The sequence below is a fragment of the Eublepharis macularius genome, chromosome 6, assembly GCF_028583425.1.
Source record: "Eublepharis macularius isolate TG4126 chromosome 6, MPM_Emac_v1.0, whole genome shotgun sequence".
Lineage (NCBI taxonomy): Eukaryota > Metazoa > Chordata > Lepidosauria > Squamata > Eublepharidae > Eublepharis > Eublepharis macularius.
Genome location: NC_072795.1, coordinates 58769208 through 58792519, shown reverse-complemented (window position 1 = coordinate 58792519; position 23312 = coordinate 58769208). Strand labels below are relative to the sequence as shown.

General features: G+C 42.2%; 1 protein-coding gene across 3 annotated transcripts in view; it reads right to left on the bottom strand.

The window, feature by feature from the left end:
- Window positions 1–21195, bottom strand: part of IGF2BP2 (insulin like growth factor 2 mRNA binding protein 2) — a 123487-nt gene extending 102292 nt beyond the window's left edge. The window contains exons 1-2 of one of the 3 annotated variants that reach the window (XM_054982668.1): window positions 20712–21195; window positions 19381–19441 (exon numbers count right to left, since the gene is read on the bottom strand). In XM_054982668.1, the coding sequence (XP_054838643.1) occupies window positions 19381–19441; window positions 20712–20886 (236 nt within the window). In that variant the 5' untranslated portion in view covers window positions 20887–21195. The remainder of the gene's footprint in view (window positions 1–19380; window positions 19442–20711) is intronic. The other 2 variants (XM_054982669.1, XM_054982670.1) reach the window with 2 other exon arrangements.
- Between the last annotated feature and the right edge of the window lie 2117 nt (window positions 21196–23312).

Here is a 23312-nt window from a genome sequence, read left to right as displayed (position 1 = left end):
CAACAGTCAGTATCAGATATATAGTATTTAACAGAGGATAGGGTTTTTTGCGGGGAGGGGGGGGGTCAGCTCCTGCAAAAATCAAAACCATCAAGAGGGGGTCAATAAGAAAAAAAGAGGTCAAATTTTGATATTAAAAATATCCATTGAAAAATAAAATTTGAATAGCAAAATATAAAAGGTAACACATTTCAAACATTTACTTTAGCTGTCTTCTGTCATTCATAATACATGATGCTTGTCATGATCAAGGCTCACTAATGCAGCTATATATCACTAAGGAGAAAAAGATCAGCAGTCTCAAAACACCACCATGACTAACACGTTTGAACTATCACTAGTGCTAATCTCATCCTGTAATACGCACGTTGTTCAACATTTAAAAATCTTGAGGACCACAATTGTCTTGTGACTCATGCAGTATTGCTGTGTAGTCTGACACAGAGTTCTAGGAACCTCATTCTTCCTTTGAAGGAAGTTTTTGTGGTAGAGATAGACACAGAACACAGGAATGGTTTACATATATGCACATCAAATTTTTCAAATCAAATAACTTTCATGGCATACACATATATGTACATAAGAAGCTGCCCTGCTGAATCAGACCACTGAGCCAATAAGGTATGTCTAGTACTATTGGTGAAAGTAGTAGCAGTATGACAAAGTCATTTTGTAGAAGATCAGGAGCCACCTGGAGGCACACCCTCATAGTAGGGCTCTCACATCACAGGGGAAGCCCCTGAGATGGCACTAAATCTCAGACTCACAGCATTACGAGAGTGTCCTGGGAAAAATAGAGCCCTGGAAACATGAGAATGCTGCACATATGCTCTGCCTAGGAAAGAAGAGAACAAATTTGGGTATCTCGTGAAGTGTGAAAGAAACCGAAGATCACTTTCTGCTAAGGTGACACATACAGGTATATAAGAACACAGAACTGCAACTGTAAAAGTGAAAACACTAAACAATCTTAGTAAAATGTGCATCAACTAAAGACTGAAAAGGCAAAAGAAACTCTTTTTCAACTAGTAGGATAAAAAGGGGGTTGCATGAAAAGGGCCTGTAATCAACCATCAACCAAGGGAAAAACTATATTGCAGCATCAAGTGGGATACCCTAGCTGTTGTGTATTTTATAAACATCCAAGATATTCAAATTCTGCCAGTAGCAGTCTGCACCCAACAACAGAGAGAGACTGCAGGAAAGGTAGAGATGTATGTGAATAAGAGAGCCAAGCACAACTGTAAAGACTACAATACCCAAAATTAGATGACCTGGACCTAAAATAGGCTTTTCCATCTGTCCTCCTTAACAAATAAGGCACACTCAAAAATAACACCCTTTTTTCAGCCTCAGGGGGAATACTGAACTGAATAGTTCAATTAATGGGAGAACAGGCAACCTCCGCTGAGAGGAGAGGTGGAAAAGACCTTGGGTCTTTTGAGCCCATAAAGCAACACAGATGTGAAAAAGAATTGTAGGAAAACTGTGAGTGGTGAGCAAGACAGCAGACCACTGAAGTTTTACTTTCTCTTCTAAAATAAATCCTCAATAAGGATAGACAAATGAATTCAAAGGATTCAACAGCAAGCCTGTTCCTCCCCACAGAGTGTTGTCTGTCTGGATTGAAGAATTCATTCTCTTGTGAAGTCACAGTAATAGCCAATACTTTTTTTTTCTAGCATGGACTAGGGCCGTCCAGCTCATTTAAAGGAACAGACTAGTCACATACACTACATTTATAGGATGTGAAACACACAGATATCTGAAGTAGTAAGCTGAACTCACAAAAGCTCATAGCAAATAAATGTTAGTCCTTAGAGAGCTACTGGTTTTTTATCTTATTCTACAAAGATGCAATCTGCTATTGGTGATGTTCAATGGCCTCATTTATAACACTTTGGCCAATAACTATTAAGCCCTAGGATAGGATTAAAATGTGTTTCATGCCCCCTTCAAAGTGGATAGTAAAAGGGTCATAAAGACCTGTTGATTAGCATCTTAAAGGAAAAATTGCAGCAGGTGAATTCTGCTTCCCATATAGGCTAACAGCTTACAGCATTCATAGTCTACAGTGAATGTATTAGTGATGAAGTGCTATTTAATCTGCAGGCCATCTACAACAATAATGATAACCACTGGAATGAAGAATGAAATTGCTAAAGGATTGCAGCAGGGACCCTAACAGCAGCCAATTCAAGTAAAATTTGTGTGTCAAGGCCTTCTTTCCCTGGGGCATCCTTTCTGAGTAAAAGAAGATGGATGCGGAGTTTATCTAAACCCCACCTTTCACCCTCAGTGGGGACTCAAAGTAGCTATAACATTTTATACCTTTCCATTCTATCCACACAACAACCCTGCAAAGCAACCCAGGCCGAGGGAATGCAACAGGCCCAAGGCCACAGGCAAGCCCTTCAGACAGAATGCCATTCAAATCTGGATTTCCCAGATCCCAGCCCAATGCTCTAACTGGTGTCATACAGGAATGACACAACTGCATCAAGAACTCTCTCCTAGCAGTGGCAATTGTAATGCTATGGAAACAGTTTTATGATTTATGTTAGTCCCAGGATACTAAAATCTGGAGCAGGTCCAATCCAGGTTTACTCATTTCTGTGTAAACTGGCTGATGGACTGCTAGGGAAGGTCTGAACTAGGCCTTGTGTTCTTTTCTGTTTCTGCGGAATGAAGTTACTCTGTGCTGACTAAGAGACCCTCTGCACATTCCTAAATGACTGCTGAGTCTTACAGCAATGAGACTGAGAATCCTGGGGAGAGCCAGCATAGGATCAACAGGTCCCTATACCCTCCTAGAAGGAGAGGGGGGACCTGGCACTTACCTTGTGCCATGTGTGGTTATTCTTCAGATGCATGTGCTTCTGTGATGGTGACACTTCTAGAAGTGATGTCATCATGCTGGCTGTGGAAGTGGTCCCATGCTCTGTGAGGAACTGATTCAGCTTGTTTGGAGCCCAAATCAACCCTAAACGTAGCACAGGAATGCTCCTGCAGTTGGCAAGATGACATCACTTCCAGAAGTGACATCGCCACCGCCCCCGGGAGCACACACACTACATGTGTTCCCAGGGGGCATGCCAGTGGTGGGTGACCTCTAGAGGGCTTGCCAAATCCCACTGATCACTGGTGGATCAGTGGGCGAGAGAGAAAATCCCCAGAAGTTTGCCCACCATCAGTGGGCACCTGGGAACCCTAAGCCAACACCATTCCCTGGTAGGAAAAAATTGCCTTGATAAAGTATTGGGCTTAGAGGTGCAAGTTTACAATCTCTGTTAAAACAGAAACAGCTGAGGAGGCCCAATCATTACACAGAAGGTTCTAGTTTGTTATGTTACTGTCTTAGCACCTTGGAACCAAGGACTGTCTGAGAGGAGGGATTCCTTGAGTCAGGCAGGCACATTTCCAAAAGCCTTGGGGAAAGCCTCTCAGCCTCGGATCCCAGGTCTCTGTTAAGTTACATCTCCAAGTGTCTCCCCTTGGAGCCATCACAGCCAGGGGAGTGGAGGGGTTATTCAGGCTGGCAGGCAGCCAAAGTCTTTAGGGAAAAAATCCTCTTAGCCTCCCAACCCACAGATCTGTTATGCTACACCTCCAAGTGTCTCTCCTCAGAGCTGACACAGTCAAGGAGGGGAAGGGGTCTTTATTCAGGTAGGCATGCAGGCAACGCCTTTGGGAAACAGCCTTGTAACTGAGGTTCAATCAGGCCACATTTCTAGGCTTCTACATCGTAAATGAGGGGCAGGTGCCTTTAACCAGGCTGATGCACTGCTGCAGCCTTGAAGGAACAGCCATTCTGAGAAGGCTCTAGCAGGCCACACCTCTGGACTTAGCCTTTGGTACTCAAGGGTGCCAGGAGGGGGAGCATGTGCCTTTAACCAGGCTAGCATTTTCCAGCATCTTGAAGAGGCCTTTCTTGAGCTATAATGACCAAGGAAAAGACAGAAACTTTTCTTCTTTAAATGTAGTCGTATTCTTCACTAGAATGTCTATTGAGGGTTAAAAACTTTTAAGAGAAAATTCTCCTCAGCCTCAAGGATGAGGTGAGGGAAAAGTAGAGAGCAGCAATGGAGATCCTCAAACTGTGGTGGCAAAAAGAGAACTGAGGGAATCGCGTCCCCTCCTCCTAGTCATATGATGTTTTGGGTGGGAAAGCATCAAACGGAGGAGAGGCACTCCTAGTCTTCTAGAAAGCACTGAAAATCGTCTTTGTGGCTGGTCTGCATGTGCACAGTTCCAATGTGGGACTGTACAGAAACCATGAAGATGAATGATAAATTCGTAACATTGGGGTGGAGGAGAGGAAGAGGGGCCCTGGGAATGTACCAGTGAGCATCACATCAGTGGAGCTATTCAGTGATCATCAGAGCCCAGCCTGGAAGATGACATCATCAGCAATATTGGCAACATGCACCGGGGAGTGGGGCAGCTTATACTTTTGATTCAGCCCAACTTGCGCTGGTTCATCCCTTTTAACACTGAACCTTATTGTCAGATGGAAGAAGGTGGTTAACAAGACCTAAAATCTCTGCCAGGAACTGTACTCCACAATCATTTAAGAGGAGAAGGAAGGGCTCAGGCAAAGTATGTTTCAGGGTTTCTTAGGAAAAGGAATACTCAGTTGGAAGGGTGCTGAAAGACAGCCTGCCAATCTGTGTCAGAGCCTGCCAGTTCCAGCCCCATCAGGGTCACTTTAGAAGGAAAAAAAGGGCTTTTCTCTTTATCCCCAAAGGAAACACTGACAGAACTGATTTGCTGCTCCTTATGGTGACTGATGAACTGTGCTGTGTTCACTTTCCTTAGCCATCATTATCCAATTGTCATCCCTGTTCAAGGTACTATCTTATATGCCACACTTTGCAATATTTATTCAGCTCTAGCAATGTACATAGCTCTTCAAGGAATATAAGACAAGTTCATGCTCCAAGAAATGTACACTATCATTCTAAGCAGAGTTACATCCTTCTAAGTCCATTGAAGCCAATTAATGGACTTAGAATACTGTCATTCTGCTTAGGATAGATCCATTAGAAGCAAAGACTTATTTATGTTGTTTGTTAAATACTTATACTTTGCCTTATATATGTGTTGCAAATAAATAATGTGACAGTGCCCTTTACACAAAACTCATTCCAAGTGACAGCTGCTACTGAAAAAGAATGGGCTCTGGTAGATGCCAGACTGGGCAATCTGGGGGACAGCCAGAAGGTGATAAGTAGAGGAACATGATTGGTACATGGGGATATATAGGGAGAGATAGTCTTTTAAGCCATGAAATGTTTTAAAGGTCAATAACCAGCATCTTGAGTTGAACTCTGAAACAAACTGAGAGCCAGTGTAGCTGTTTTAAAATAAGTTAGATGTATTCCCATGAGCTATCCTAGCAATAATTGAGCTGCTACATTCTGAACCAGTTGCAGTTTCCAGGTTGTCTTCAAGGGCAGCCCCATTTAGACCACATTGCAGTAGACCAACCACAAGGTTACGAAAACATAGATTAGCATCACCAGGTCAGCTATGTCCAAGAAAGGGAGAGCTAGTGAGCCAAATACAGCACTCTTTGCAACTGTTTTAAACAAGGTGGGGGGGAGGTAGAGGCAGACAATAAATAGGAAAAGAATATGTGATCCTCAGTAACAGTATGAAGTGCACATGAGCCACGCACACAGCTATCTTGAATAAAAACTTTCAACCCACCAGCAATGGTTTTTCCTGCAATGAATGGTAGAGGGTCTTCTGCACCTGCTTTCTAGCCCCCAATAATACAATGACCCAGCAAACAGTGTTGTATGAATTACATCCGTCTACAGGAAATTAGTCATATATAACCAATATCCAATAGGCGAAGTAGAACTCAGCATCCTGAGAACCAGGAAAGTAAGCCATATGCTTATAACTGAGGAATTAAATCTCCAAAGCGAGGATGATGTTAGGCAAAGCTGCTGACAGGCAAGACCTCTGCTCTACAGCTTCTGTGTGCTAAATGGTGCCCCATTCTCTTCCTGGCACTTAGACCACAATATTCCAAATGTTTCAATACCCAAATTTCAGAAGCTGATAAAGTAGTGTCTGGTAAAAACTTACCCAGCAGAAGTTGTCTCTCTCTGGCTTAGAATTTAGGTGGGGTAGAGATTTTAAATTATTGGGAGCAGAGTTTGCAAAACTCCAGCACAAGGTTGTTTTCAGTGTCACACAGATACGTCCTCAGTGCAAGCTCCACACCTACCATTATTTGTAAACAATACATGGCCACTAGATCAGCAGATGGTAGAAGTGACTGCATTTTAGGCATGGGAGCACCTGCCATTGCACCTCCCATGTGCAAACGGGAACCTCTTAAGCAAATGTGTCTCTCTATTCCATGTTCTTACAGGATTTCCTGACCCTACAAATGTACTATCAGCTTGTGCCGCACAACAACTTAGGCGTCAGAAATGAAACTCAGAATTTCCCCTCATCCATTTCTACATAAAGAACTCAATGAAGCTCGCCAAGAGAAGTTGGTCCAACATGCAGTATCATATAACTTTGTGCGTTTCTCTGGATCAAATGCTGAAACAATGTTCCAGTCAGTCTCCTAATGCTGCCTCTTGTATTATCTCTGGCCCACTCATATAATCAAATGCAGTTTACTGAACACATAGAAAACCTAGAAAACATCCTCGTGCTACACACTGTCAGAAATACTCATGGAAAAAACATGCCGCGAAATTCAGTTTCTAGTGGGTTGCCAAATCTATAAATAGAAAAAAAAATAAAGCATCTGGTTCACAACCCAGCATTATCTCACAGTGTACTGAACATTAGTGGCTACACTGCTTCAGGATCAAGGATTTCTCGGGGGGGGGGAATTCCAAATACACTAAATGTGTAGAGGAACAGGAATTGTAGCACTGACAGGATGGTACTTGTGCTGTATCTCCTCATTAGGCTATTTTCACTACCATGCTTTTTCAGACAAAGGTCACGTAACTTACTTCATATTTAAGGAGAAAAATTCCTCTGCACCTTAGAATGCAGAGATGTCCCTATCCACATGCTGGAGTTCCCTGTTAGAGAGAATGGAACCCACAAGGACAATCCCACAATGCTAAATGGTTTCAGGATAACAAGCACAAGCCCAGAAATAATCAGGTAGGTAAGACAATTTCTTCCTCATGTACCACAAGCCATTGTATAACCTTGATTTATTGCCTTCTGACCATTATTGTAGCATTAACATTATTATAACATATGGTGACATTAGGGAATTAACTTTAGAGAATTGGCAAGTCAAATCATGTAGGTATGCACTACAACCAGTTGTGAGCAAAGAAGACTGGTACGTAGACATTTACAACTGAAACTTACTAAATAAGTGACGCACGATACCTGTTCCTTTGAAAGCCATCTCTGCGATCAGGACTTTTACTACCTATTTTACAACTGGATTTATTAAATAGGTATAGATGTATCTTCTTGTTAGGTAAAGTAGTCCCCTGTGCAAGCACCAAGTCATTACTGACCCATGGGGGGACATCGCATCACAATGTTTTCTTGGCAGACTTTTTACAGGGTGGTTTGCCATTGCCTTCCCCAGTCATCTACTCTTTACCCCCATATGCACTAATTTCTCCTGTACCTCACAGCAGAGCTTCACGACTAAATGCAGCTGTCTGGCTAGCACAATACTATCCGCTCCTTAGCTGGTTCTCATAATTTTGGTGTGTTGCCCATGCATGAATCTTCTATATGAAGTGTTTAAATTGATGACACTTAAGTAAAAAAGAGCCTTTGAAGATGCAGAGCTGCATTGGCAGAACTGTTTGGTGCACACATGTTCTCTTCAGGAAGTTCCAACAGGAAGTTTTCATAACAACTAAACTGCTCTTTTAAACTCAGGAGAGTCCAAAATGCAGGTTGGCGGTTTGCTGACACAAAAACGTTAGAACAGGGGCCATCAGCCTGTGGACATATTTGGAATTATGAGAATGTTGAGTGTGCTCCACTACATAACTGCCATGAGAAGTACGGCCAATTGCAATAGGGTTGTCAGGTCTGGGTGAGAAATTTCTAGAGATTTGAGGGGTGTGGCCTGGAGATGGTAGGGTTTGGGAAGGGACTACAGTGGGGTATAATACCATAGAGTGTGCCCTCCAAAGCAGCCATTTTCTCCAGGGGAACTGATGCCTGTCACCTGGAGAACAGTTGCGATTCAGGGATATCTCCAACCACCACTTGGAGCCTGGCAACCCTAGTTCCATACCAAGCACCCTTGTATGATGGAGTCAGCTGTTTCCAACAAGGAGCTCTCTACAGCCACAAATATTTATTCATTGTATTAAACTTCTATCTTGCCCTCCCTGCAAGCGGGCTCAGGGTGGGTTACAAATATGATACTTCCTGGGCTGTTCTGAAGCACCTCTTGTTCCAGTGAGGTGGAGGAATGCCAGGAAACAGACTCCAGGAAACATGACTGTAGGTGCCATGGCAACCACAACCACCAGATAACTGGTGTGCTACACACAAATCCCTATAGAACATATTGTAGGGTATGCAAGGAACACAAGTGCATCCCCTGACTTCATTCCTAGTGTGGAACTGGATATTTTGTTTAGGCAGCCTATTCATCCAATTCCTTTTTGCTATTTCCAACTGACTATACTCACCAACTTTGCATGGTTCTACAGACAACTGTTCCTCATGTTGAAGGCCTTACAGCATGTAGAGTGGCTTGGAGAATATTCCAGCATTGTGCTAGGCTTGTCTCACATCCTATTTTGGGATCATCTCTGTAACCCACCACAAACAATTTCTGAATTGTCCTCCTTCCCACAGAAATCATCTACATGCTTAATTCTCTGTGTTTTAATTTGGCCTGGTTAAGTTTTTCTTAGGACAGCAGTATGGAATACCAGCAATGAACACCAACTTTTCTTCCTGCATCAATATCCCAGCATTGTTTCGATTCCCACTGTACTACAAAAGAAAGAGGCAGAAGTTTCATTCACTGAGGTTCCGCTAATCTATTCAAATAGATGTTTGCAAATAGCTAGATTCCCCCTTTATTCATTTCCGCTGAAATGCAAGGAAAAGATCCTCCAGTAGTGTCCAGAATGCAACATTCTGTGCTCACTCAGGATTCCTGCCAAAATCCTACATCAAGTAATTCGCTCCAAGAATAGCTGTGGGCTGGCACTGAAATTATTGCCATGTATTCAGTGCTCAAGAGCTTGCTTTCAGTTTTTTATATGAGCTTCTCTTTCTTTGGAGGACAAGAAAGGCAGTATATAAGCTATTCTCTCAAATGCATCCACATACCAAATGTGGCTCTTTATACCATTTAACTATTGATGTCATTTCACAGACACAGCAACATCAGCACAGAGATAAGCAGGATTTTAAAGTCTTTACTAGATGCAAAAATTTAATAGATCCTTGCTCTTCCCCTTTCCTCCTCAGCACACTCTCATTCAATAACTTACAACATCCAAGTCACATGCCACTACCTTCATTCGCGAAGTGCCTGATGTCAGCAAATCTCATTCATAAAACTGTGGTCAGATCACACACTGCTGAAAAGTTCCACAACTGTAAGTATCTTTTGATAGATTCATATTTAACCATAAGTACTATTCACAATTCCCTGCAATTAACAATGAAGAACAGTGGCAATAAAGACACTCCAGGTCATTCGCTAAAGGAAGCCTGAAATATGTCCCCGGAATGAACATGAGCAAAAAAGCCGTATGATATGACAACAGGTGCAGCCATCCAGATTACAGCTATCTTGGGGTGGAAGTGGGGGGAAACACTGTAGAGACTGCCTGAAATACAGGGCTCTGGAACTGCATAATTGTAAGTACTACTTTTCCTCAAAACAAAAGGGATACATTTTTGCCTACCCAGGGAACAGAAATGCCCAGTTAAAAGTCTGTTATACAGATGTATAACTCATAATCTCTCTGCCCCAAGGAAGTGTCAGGACTCAGGAGGCCAATCCATGTCCAGTGCACATAAAGAGACTGCATGTGCTAGGCTCCTTGAAGTCCCACCAGTTCTATCTCAACCAGACCTGCACACAAGTGGATGCAATTGGTGTAGGCTTGGTAGAGAGATGAAGGCCTGGAGGGGGGGAGGACTGAAAAATTTAAGGGGAAAGGCTCCCCCCCCCATTATTAAGGACCATTCTCAGTTTTTCTAACAGAAAATTCTGAGGCTTTGAGGAACACTGTAGGGGAAGCATACTATGGAACATTTTCTTTTACAATGAGGGAAATGCTTTTAAAGCAAAGTTTTACTCACTCTGAATGTGTAGTGTGAAAATTTTTATGTAGAACATTTACAGCATTTGATAATGACAATTGCTATGTACACAGTAAACATATACAACATTTTCAAGGATATATTTATTGTTTTAATATGCTATAATGAGTATGATAATACACCATTGAAGAGTTCAATGTTTTCAGCATTATAAAGTTTAACCTGAGATCCAAATATGCTATTAGTCCTATTGGGACGGTCTAAGACAGTTTCTGACTATATTACTTATTTCTGCCCTATTTTCTCATCTAGCAGAAACGAAGATATATGCACCATAAAGGCATAAAGCTGTTTTCAGTTCTCTCTGTGTTTAGCATTAGGTGCACTTGAAATGTTGCTTGCAGACAGCTAAGCTATTTATACTAGTTCAATGTTATACACTCAGTTATAAATAATGAATTTTCTATTGTTAAATGGTGAAATAAGTTTAATCTTTATTTTAAAAATTACAAATATTTTATTTCCACCCACATTTCTTTTTTCTGAGCAAAACCAATTTCCCCCCCATGGCTTCAAAATTTACAGAATTTAAAATTTACATCTCCAGGGGTTGGCAACAGGCAAACCCCGAGCAAAATCTGTCACTCCTAGAAGAACCCTTCCACAAACCTCTGAGTTGCCATGTAGATGCTGAGTGTGAGAAAAAGACAGGTGAAGAAAAAGATAACAATTTTCTCAGAAAGCTGAATATGGCATAACTAAAGCCATCATTGTAGCTCATTTTTGCTATCCCACTGACTACCATATCTTGATGGAAGATTTGCAGGGTTTTCTTCTTCAAAAGCCTGCAAAGCTTATTTGACCTTGAGACTATTGTAGAACAAATTAAAATACATGTTGTGTATGATGGCTTTGACAAGCCATTTTTAAAATGCTCATCCATGTAGCCCAGTACCATCTACTCTCTGTTAGGATCTCTCAGGTCTTTTCTAACCATTACTGAAGCTTGGAAAGAGGACCAAAAGAAGGGTACCAGGAAGAGAATACTCCCTTCTCCATATGCTCCCTCCTCTTTTTCGGCTGCAACTAGTGTATGGCTATAACTTAGTAGTATGCTCCTCTCCCTAACTTTCCTCCTCCCTCCCACTGGCTGTTTTATATTGTAGAGGAAAAGGGTGGCAAGATTTGCCAACAAGCTACTTAAATATGTGCATATGTGGGGGAAGCACTACTTAGGAACACTGCCTAAGACAGCAAGAACAGATGAATGAACAATCCATACTCAAAGACAAAAGGCAAAAATAAAAGGAGTCATGGTAAAATCAGATGCAACACTGGCACCCATCAACTGAATTGCTGGGCTTCACGAAGTTCAGTTTGCATTTGGAAAACAACCTCCAATGGATAGCCTGTGTGGTTGCAAAAGATTAGCGTCATGACCCCCTAGAGCTCATGAACAATAAGTGTCCCCAAGCAGATTACTGTAAAATGGCATGATTAAGCCAGTCTCATGATTCTAGACAGGACTGAGTCATGCCATTCAAGTTCTCAAGGCTGGCCATACTGCAGCTGTGATCACAAAAGGGGGGGGAGGGGAATGAAGGGGGCAGGGGGAGACAGGCAGCATCTTAGATAAAAACAGACCAGGACATTTTCATGGACTGAGGAAGGCTGAAGCCTTTCTGAACTGAGTCACAGAAGCAACTACAACATCTTGTCTTCTGTTGGGATGAACCAGATTTCTATAAGAGAGGAGGAACTGAAGATTATATTGCAGATATTATGGATTGCAAATCCACTTCCAGGTGTCAGCAACTGAACAGGAGTGCTGGATGAAGAAGATGTCAAACAAGTACACCAAGTATGCCTCAGGTGGAGAGACCAATGAGCCATTCTAGCATTTTGCACTTACTAACTGTGAAATAAAACCAACCCTGAGCTACTGAACAGCTCTCCTGTGCGCTCCTCTCTCATTCTGCCTTGGCTACAGGTGCTTACTGGTGTGGGTCAGGACATATACATGCAGTTTTATCAGTTACTTGAAGAGCAGTTGTCATCCTTCTTATCAAAAATTCAAGTAGCTCTCAAGGTCTGTGATGACTTGCTGGCTTTCTGGCCACAGTTCAAAGTGCTTGTACTTAACCTATAAAAACATAAACAACTTGCCCTATATATAACCAAGAGATTGCTTCCTCCCATATGCAATCTCTTCCATTGGCCCAAAGCACTCTGTTGTTATTAACATTTTTGCTTTATTTTCAAGCACATTGTCATAACTTCTCATGTTAGGGATGCTGAAATAGGAAAAACACTCATCCTCCTTTTCCTTCTTCCATGGCACCCTACTCCCTTTCTTTTTTCTCTACATCCCTGATTTTCCTTCTTTCCTTTTCTTGCTTCCTTTGTGCACATATTACACAGCAAACAGACCCTCACATCAGAAGAGCTCAAAGAAACAAAGGAGGAACATCATGGAAAGATTGCTGTCTTGCAGTCATCCACACGCCAAATCTATGAGATGGGGCATTTATCCAGACAGCGATTCTTTGTGGCCCCTCAACAATTACCCAAGTAGTTGTCTTAGGAGTTGGAAAAGCAAGAACTTGGGCATCTTCTAGAAACTCTGTCCAACCTTACTATTTCAGGTGGTAGTTATAAACTGGGAATAAGTATATGTCCAAATCAATGTACTAGGTGCTCTTAAGTATATTCTAACTTCAAGTCCATTCTATATTTGGTTAAAATTACCTGTGGCTTTGAAAAATTCATGGGTTTGTTTATGAAATAAGGGTGAAAATATTCAGAGAACATCTGCATAATTCCTTGTCACTATCCAGGTTGTATGAAGGGGAGGGTACAGTTTTACAGTGCACAGACCAAAGTCTCAATATTACACTAGATTTTTTAAAAGTGTCAGATATTTGCAAAAGATTTTCAAAACAAATTACCCTATCCATTTAGTTGCATTTTTCTTCCTCAGTGACTAATGGATGAGAAGATATGAGCGTTAACAAAGAGCTACTGAATTAAAGACCCAATTCGTACAGTAATGCAATTGACAAAACTAGAATGTGTTAATGATCAAAAGCAGAAACTAATAAACCTTAAAATAATACTGAATGAAAAAATGCAGCCAGACTGCCCAAAAGAGGAGCACCCATCCATTAGAAAATGCCACTGAACATTTCTATACTAGCAAATATAATAATTTCAGAAAATTACTACTTTCAGATGTTATAATATATTTGAATATTTCTATAAAATAACCTATTGGTCAAAACAGATTTAGAAGGCCATCCAAATACATATTAATTAGTTCAATAACTAGGCACAGTAAATCACATTAAAGGGAATATAACTAATGTTTTGAACTACACAACAATCCAGTTTTCTCTCATCAAGATACATGCATGTCGTGTCCCTTTTAAAGATATATTAGACTTTCAATATGTATTCAACAACCCCAAATCCATGCCAACAGAGATTTCACACTAACATCAAGCCTTTGGGGGATTTTTTAACAAATTTTTCAGTTAAGATTTTAATACAGAAAGGCATATGGCCACACTACACCTTTTCAGAATTCCCATAGTGGAAAAGCTGGCTGTTAAATAATGGGTTATCATTTGGAAAAAAAGATACTGAAGGATAATGCTTAAACTAACTAGCTTAGGTCAATTAATTTCTTTCCATTTTATCATATGGATAAGGTCTGTTCTGTTGATGGTGAGAGAGAACAGAACAAACTGAACAGGAGGGGGATAGCTCTAGTAACAGAAGAGATACTCCTATCCTACCTGAGCTAAGAGCAGAAATTTTGTTTTAGAAATTTATACAACTTCTGTGTACATTTATTTTTATTGTATTTTCACTTTCTAATTACAGACAGCTAAAATTACATGTGATTTTTCTTCTGCATTAATAACCCTTGATACCACCTTATCCCACTAGAATTTCAGGAACTACTTCTATCACAGCATTCTCATTCTTTCCACTGTTCTCTGGACCCTCAAGCTTTTGTGATGCTTTACATCCAGGAACTACCATAAAAATGAGTCATAGAAAGAAACAACATAATCCAGACCAGAGACTCCAACCACTCCTGAAGAACCTACTTTATAGTTTCAAAAAGTCATTTATCAGATGGGAACAGTTAGTGACTCAACACTTTACAATCAAACAGAAGTTACTATCATAACAAAATATATATTTGTTTTATTGAAGGCATAAATTTCATTTGCTCCAGTAATCTTATAATTAATTTTTCTACTTATTTATTTTTAAAGGAAGATTTTCAACAGGGTGTAAAATAAATTTTTACAAATAATATTACAACATCCCAGACAACATAAGTGATAAAATACTATTTTATACAGGCAAAATTATATCTAGTATCTGATGTTTTAAAAAATAAGGTGTTTCATATAATTTTTAAGATCCGAACACAAGAATGCCTCGCCTTCATTGCTTAAGGAACTATTCTATATTCTCAGAAATACACTTCCCCTCGCAAAGTTACACCTATTTTAAGTCCTCTGATGTCAATGGACTTATAAGGGTGTACATTACTTTACTGCAGGAAATTATCAAACTTAGGAGAAATCTTTAAGACAGCAAACAAAAATGCCTACTTGTAAAAAAGTATTTTCATCTGTAATACAAATTAACTACAAATTGTACCAAAACAATGTTTAAATCTTTATTCAGTTATAGCTGATGACTTTTCTAATTAAGTTGCTTAATATTTTTCAAATAAACTACAGGAGAATTTTATACTAATTGTTCAAATTATTTGCTATATTCTTTTTGTTTCTAACATTTTTATATAAGCACAGTGGCACTGAGCAAAAAATCCACTCAAGACGTGTAATTCAACTAAAATCATTGTTTTAATGTAAAACACTTGTGTAAATTGCTTAATTCCAATAATAATTTTATATGTAAAGCTCCTAATCGAGCACAGTTTCTTAAACAGACTGCATTAGTTTTTCACCAAACAAATGTTCTTCTTTCATTTAAATTTAAAGTAGGTATTGCAAATAGATATTTCACACAGTATTTGCCTTTTGCACTGTGGTAGATACCAAAACAAATGTAAATAGGAGACCTTTCTAAAACATTCTTTCAGAATAAATCATTTGCAGCAGAAGACTGAAATCTGTGGATATTTAACTCGTGAGAGATGGTGATAGCCTTCTGTCTGCACGTACCTCTTGCTGTATAACCCAACTGCCCCCCACCCTCATCATGTGGTAGCCACCATTTTCAAAGCTACCTCTGCCAGCTTCCTCTGGATGCTTGCTTAAAGTAAGGCATTCCAGATAGGAAGTAAATCTTTACATTCTTGTAAAACCTCATTTCATATGAAATCAGTAAGTAGTTTCATATATACCAAGACAGTTCTCCTAACCCTCTTAAAGCAACATACACAGATTTACAGATCCTAAAATGCTCATCCGGAAATAAGTCTTGCTGATTTTAATGACTCAACTTCTCCCTGTCTATAAAATTGAGGTTAAGAGATTTATTTTTCCTACTATATCTGTAGAAGTGAGCCCTGTCTCACAAAAGCTGAATACTAAAATAAATGTTGTAAGTTTTTAAAGTATCACTGGACTTCTGTTTTGTTTTGCTGCAACCAACTTAACACAGCTATCCCACTAGGAATGATGAGAAAGTCAGCTGTGGATTGCAGCAAAATACAACAGAGTCCAGTGGCACCATAAAGGCTAATACATTTATAAGCTTTTAGATGCATGTAAGTAAATCAATGAATTTCATTTAAGTTTATGACAAAAAAAGTTTGTTAGTTTTTAAAATGTCACAGGACTCTTGGGTGTTTTTTGAATTTTAATTGAACACCTGCAGTCTTAAGCCCATCCTAAAGAACATTTAGAAACAAATTCTATTAAATTCAAACTAGATTTACTTCCAACCTTTCTGTGGCAACAAATGTAAGTGTGAAATATTATTTTAAGCGTAAAATGAGTGATTCGTTGCCTCTGATGGATTACAAAACAGTTCTCTTTCAAGAGTACTTTTATATTTTGATTACTATATGACTATAAATTTTACACACTTGCAATACTGATTACAACAATTCCCCACTATAAAACTGAAACATTTTTATTCTAAACCATCACAGGATACTATTCTTTAAAGGTGGTAAGAATCCAAAGTAAGCATTTCACAGAAACAAACTCCACACTAAAATCCACGGGAATGTTCTGCCAGCAAACAGTATTTGATCAGATTCTAAGCCTTCAAGCGCATCCCTTAACACAAAACTTGATTTCCCATAGCTCATGGAAATTTTATTCACCTTCTGAAAATCCAAGTTCACACATTGTAACAGTCCTACTGAAAGACACACAGATTCCATTCTCCATGCTTACACTACAAAGAACAATTATTCAAAAGCAGGATTGAGCTTTATCTTTAATGCAAAGACACCAACGTGCTATAATTATATATTGACAAGAAAAACAATTTTAGAAGGAGAAAATACAAAATATAATTAAACCAGATGACTTGATCCTAACACAGTTTGGGTAACAGAGAAACTTATTCCTCAGGATTCTTAGACAAGAAGAGTAGCCAGCGTAGCAAAAGTTATTAATTTCTTCCTCCACTTTCACCCCAGCAACTGTTTTAAAAGGCAGCACAACATCAAACTTCTCACCAGACTGCAAGGATGATTTAATACCAGTTTACATCATAACATACAGAAAGGGCTCTCTCCAAAAGACATGGAATAAACTGGACTCAATTACTGACCACTTGATTCCAAACATTTGCCTGCAATCATGTTTAGTGGTAAAGCAATCAGAATATCCAATCCTAAGCATATTTAATTGTTAGTGTCGCAGGACCCAGCTATAAACAAGCTACATAATGCAATGCTTCCGCCACTTCTATATGAAAACTCAATTGTTCAGAGACGCTTCCCTCATAAAACAACAACTAAGGCTAGTGATGCTATCCCATGACACTTACATGAGCTAGGATTTATGAGCAAGAACAATAAGACAGGGTAGGCATTTAGAAATGCTACAGAAATTACTCACAGCAAACTTACATGGAAATAAAACCCACTGAATGCAGTGGAGCTTATTCCTAATTGTTAGGATATTAGAACTGGAAAACAGTACATACACTGAAGAAAAAGTGATAGAAAAAGTCAAGCATCTCTGAAAACAGGATCTTTTTCTCTATCTGGTGCCATTTCCATGGAATCTTAGAAGGGCATCCATTTCATGGGTATTTCCCATGTTCAAAAATTACTCATACAAATTATCCATGTAACCAAGTTGTGAACTGGCATCAATTTCTGCATGCACACACACACAATTCTCACATGTCATTTTGTCATGCCAATGCTTACATTTAAAACATCAAACTTTTTTTTTGCTTTTAAAAACTATGAAAAGAGAAAGTATCACATCTGTGGGAAATTTTGTACTTGCACAATTCACACATTTTCAAACCTGCATTTTGAATTTCAGTTTTTAAATTCTGTGGGTGGGTGGTTGCTCTAGGAGAAAGTAAGATATTGATGCTTTTTCTGAAAAAGCAGAGTAATTTTTTACTGCTGTTAAGGCAAACCAGTTACTAAGATTGAGACTGTCATAGCAATAATGGTACTAGTGTAAGCAGTTTTCCAGTAAACTACACAAAACTTGCTACACTTGTGAGAAAGAACTATTTTCACTGTTAAAAACAATTAACCAACAATGCCCCTCCACCTGTTAAGTAGGAAACAGAACAAACTGCAACAGAACATATGAGTCTCTGTTTCAAAAGTTGGGTTAAACAGCTGTGGTGGTAAAGTAACCGTTGTTTATGCTGCTACACTCATAAAGTACATTAGAACTCTACAGATCAAAAACAATGGCAGTTGCTGCCTTATAACCTAAAATATCACAAGTTTTTGAATCTGCTTTGCATGGAGTGACAAGAACTGTCACATGAGGTAATAACATACAGCAATAAGAACAAAGACAAACTGGGAGAAAACAGACTCTCCTCATATAAATTGTGCTCTATAATACACTTTCGGAAGCACTCCAAAAAAACACACATGCTAAACAGTAATCTTATTTAGCAAAAACATTTCCCTATTTCAGATCTGTTAAGTAGACATGATACTCAAGTAAAGCTGTGGCTTTAAACATTTCTTTAGCACTTAAAATAAATAAAGGGGTGGGTTCATATGTCTGGCACTGTACCAAGTCCCATTCAAGGGACTTTTTGTTGATCACATTAGGAAAATTGAAGAACTTTCTAGGAAACATTAGTTGAAATTCAGGTTGCAGTCCTATGCACACTTATTTGGATGTAAGCCTCTCCCCCCTGAAATCAAAGATCTTACTTCCACGCAGATGTGCTTAGGATCAAGTTATAAATAGTTGTTTGAATGTCCCTCTCCCCACCCGTAATTGCATCTTCTCTCTCCTCCCCTCCTCCCCCCTCCTCTTCTATATTTGACCAGTTTCTGTACCACGCATCTGACGAAGAGAACTTGATTCTCGAAAGCTTATGCTACAATAAAATTGGTTAGTCTTAAAGGTGCTACTGGACTCTTTTTGATTTTGCTACCACAGACTAACACGGCTAACTCCTCTGCATGAATGTCACAGGAAGCCTTTTGTCAAGGTACCATGATATTTCAAAGAAATAATAAAGTTACCACTCTGAAAAACAATGTCTTGCAGCCAAATTCAAACAGGAATAAACACTGACTGTAAAAGAAAAAAAAAGGAAGAAAGGAACAGAAAGAAAAACAACTCATACAGCAGTAGGCGACAACAGCAAAAATGCAACTACTAAACTACGTTCAGCATCGCAGCCTAAACATCAATGATGCAAGCTCTCTTTCTCTCAGAGTCTCTCTACACAAGTCATTTTACATGAGTAGGATCAAGTAAAAGATCTTACATTTGTTCTCCCATTGTGGGTACACATGCACTGTTAGGGAGATAGAGTACACTTGAATATAAGAGCACACAGAAAGTAAGTCACTTGAGCGTCCCCATGTAAGATGTCTTGTGTAGAGAGTCTCTCACTGCAGCTAGGAATCAATCAATTATACTTAAGAAGAAGAACTCAAAGGTCTTTTACCTTAGCTTTTTAGGGACGGAATAATCCACTTCCATGACCTTGCCATGTAATTCCACTTTACCTTTCAAAACAAAGAAAAGAAAGGTATCAGTTTTGTCTTCCTTACTTGCCAGGATTCAGAAATTAAACTCTGTGAGGGCTGAGTAATAATGGTACACTCTGGGGTTACCCAGAGCTAACAGCAAAGGGGGGGGGCAACTGGATGGGGAATTAGCCACAGCTCCAGGGCAAGAACGCCTGAAACCTCAGGAAGGACTGAGGTAGGATGCGAAGGAAGTGCCTCTTGGGGGGACACTTACCCCTTCCTAGTCGCCAAAGGACCCGCCTTTACTCTACCCCTGAGGTAAACCCTTTTGTCTGTTCCATCCTAAAGCTTGGGGGTGTTCACATGAACACTCCAAGGTGGAGAGCATGCTGGGCGTTCAGCTCCAAAAGGGCCTGGGGCACCCAACCCAAACACAAGCCCCTACTATTCACGTGAATGCCCCTCAAGTCCCGAGCAGTCAGGAGGAGGCAGTTTCCCACAGCGAGGAGCTGGTGCCTGGGTTGGCCATGCATACATTGCCCGGGCTTCTGCCACATTCCGCTGAGGAAACAGCCCGGCTACGCGCATCAGCGAGGGGCCATCCGGGTAGAGCGCCGTTCTCCAGCTGGCCCTCCCAGCGGCTTCCAGCCCGGCCCGTTGGGTCCTGACGGCCGTGCTCCCGCCCGGGCTCGGCCCGTTTTTTCCTCCGGCTGCTCTGGCCTTAGCTCAGCTCGTTCGTAGCGCGGCTGGCCGGCTCCAGGGCTACGCGTCGCCCCGGGCCCCCGGGCACATCTCGGGGTCTTTGCTCCGGGCCCCTGTCGAGTTGGGACAGGGCACCTCGTAGAAAGGTGCTTGAGATCGGGCGGGTGCCGAGAGAGCTGGAAGGAGCCGTCCCCAGCGCCCGGGAGCCGCTCAATAAAATCGAAGAAAAAAATCAGCGAAAAATCCCTCCCTCGCCCGCCGGGCCGCCCGGGCGCCTGCTGGAGCGCAGCACGCTGGTCAAAACGGCAAGGAGCGCACCGCGCGGGCGCCGGCTCAGGGGTTCCGGCGGCGGCACAACCCTGGCAGCAAGGACACCCCCCCCCCAGCCCACATCGGGGCACCGATCCCTACCCCCTCGCAAAGAAAGCGGTTCCGCGAAGAAGGGGACCTCCCGCGAATCCCCTCGCCAGGGGCTCCCCTCGCCGTGTCCCACCCCTCGCGGGCTCCGAGGGGCCTCTTCAAGCCCGAGAGAGGAAGGGGGGGGGGGCAGACCGGTCTTCGCACGCCCCCTGGCCGGTGCGGAGCGCCGCGTTGCCTGACTTACCGGATAGGGTCTCGATGGCACGGATGGCCCAGTTCTGGTCCGGGTAGTCCACAAAGGCGTAGCCGGACTTGAGCAGGACCTGCCCGGTGAGAGGCAGCTTCCTGTCCCCGAAGAGCTGCCGGAGCTCCTCGGCAGTCACGGCCGGGCTCAGGTTGCCGATGTAGAGCTTGTTCATCGTCCGCCTCTTCGGGAGGGGGGGAGGGACGGAGGGAAGCCAAGGCCGCGGCCGCCCCCTCCTGCTTGCCTGCCGCCCACCTACCTAGTTCGCTTCGAGAGATCCAGTATCACCTCCCCGCCGGCCGGCCCAACCCAGCCCGCTCTTCTAGCTGCTCACAACAGCGCCCCGCAGCCGGGCGGGCGAGCGGGCGGAGCCGAGCCTAGCCCCGCGCGGATCCTCCCTCGAGGTCCGGACCGCTAGTTCCCGCCTCTCTCGCCGCGCTCGCCCGGGACGGGTTGGAGGTGGTAGCGCTGTTTGCTGCGGCGGACCTGGCTGGGGCGCCGATCGATGAAGCGGCGGGCAGACGAAGCCGGAGTGCCAAGCAAGCGCCACCCACCCCTCCTGCCTCCGCTTCCCTTGCCCGGGAGCACGTGGCCACGTGCCGTGCTGGGATCCAGCCTGCGCCTGACCGAGCGCCTCTGCCGGTCCTCCCTTCGAGGATGCGGGGCGCTTCTGCGGGCGACCTGTTTGCCTCCCTGGCCGATGGAGGCGGCAGGAAATCCTGTCCCACTCCTAGAGCTGCGCTCCCGGATGAATTTTTCCCGGAGCTGGTGGCTGCCACTGGGGCGCTGGAGCTCCCGGTGGGTGGAAGCGATGCCTTCCGGAGAGATATGGCCGGAGTGGAGGAGGAGGAGGAGGGAGGCGCGGCTTTTCCGCTGGCAACTTTGTAGCACGTGCAGAACCTGGAGGCTTTGACGGGCGTGCTAGTTGTGCGTCTGAATGCGCTAGCCTAGCCATCAACATCCCGGCAGAGTTTCTCCATCCAGACTTTCTGAACTCAAGTTTCCTCTTCCTCCGCTGGATTTATTTTATTGACGTTTCATTCCTCTTTGGTGCCATTCGCCTATCAGAAAAGGAGATGGATTCCGATAATCGACAATCCTCACTCTTCTTAATTTACACACCCATGGGAGTTCTGGGATTCCCACCTTGATTTAAAGATGTGATCCTGAACATGGGAATTGGGAAGTAAATTACGTTCCTTCCAGTTTATTTGTGGAGGCTGGTTTTAGTTAAACTCAAATGGCAAGTGGGAGGGAGACTGCGCATTGACCTGGCGGTAAATTCCACTGAACACAGGGTGCATAGGACCGGCTCCTGCCTGTTTCGTCCTACCGAGCGTTTCTTTAGGCTATCCTCCCGATCCCAAATGTATGGGAAGAGAAGTTGCATTGACGTCACTGAAGTGAATATCAATTTAATTCGAGTGCATCTGGGGGTCGCCTAGGGTACTTCTGGAGAGACATGAACCCCAGCTAAAAGTTATCCTGGAGAGGGGCTTGGTTGTCGAAGTACACTCTTAAGAATACTCAAAATATTTTTGGATTTTTACGTCTGTCAACTACGAGCAGCCAACCGTCTACCTACAGCTCTTTGCTCGGTGAAATTGACAAAGTATGCCTTTCCGCCCAGCCTTATGGATATTCTCACCAACGTCACGGACTGTTCCGTGAAACCAGGGTGGGCTTCACCAGCAAGTACTTTGAAGACCAAAATTATTGGCATTCTAGATCAGGGGCCCGATGCTCCGGAAACCTTTTCTGCGCAAGCTCCACGAAATGACTAGAGAGTACGCGGCCAGGGTTTTTCTGCATCTCCCTATGGGCGTGGGGTACAACTTCGGAACTGATTGTTCCGGGGGGAAGGGGTCGTGATTCGACGCTAAGATTGATTTTTGAAGCCAGATCCTTGCTTAAACTGAGAAAGTTGTGCACAAGCCTTTCCTTGAGTGCTGGGGCATCCTTCACGAACCCTTACTGGTTTTCTAAACAGTTTCAATCTGGGGAGAGGCGGAGAACTGCTGATAGAATCATCGCTGATTCGTTGCTGCGAGAAAGCTTAAAAAACTTTCATCCTTATATACCTTACAAACATACCACCCTCCAGAAAGCAGAAGGAACCTATACAAGTGGAAGATGACAAGAAACAATGGAGAACAGACAGAGGTGTCTGAAAGACAGTACAGATGATAAAACCTAAAACAATAATCATTTTAGTGCTCATCTGCCTTTAGCAAGTAAATGAACAATATCATTTCAGTTATTTATATGTTGCTTTTCCTGTCCAAATATCACACATTTTAGAGTGTGTGTGTGTGTGCATGCACACTTAAACATACATGTCCTTTTCAGAGTTATCTTGCTAACTTAATTCTATATCTACCACTCCCATCCGTTGTAACTTATAAGTCTCTAAGGCAGCTGCATCTTTTTGCTCTTACAGATAAGGCTAATGTTTTAGAAACTGGAGTACTGAGGCAAGGGAAAAATAAACACAACTATTACAAGGATTGAAGACTTCATCTCTTGGGGAACATATTCTTCATACTGATGGTTAACAGGAGGTAACACAAATAAGCACTCCATAACCCACAGTTTTCAATA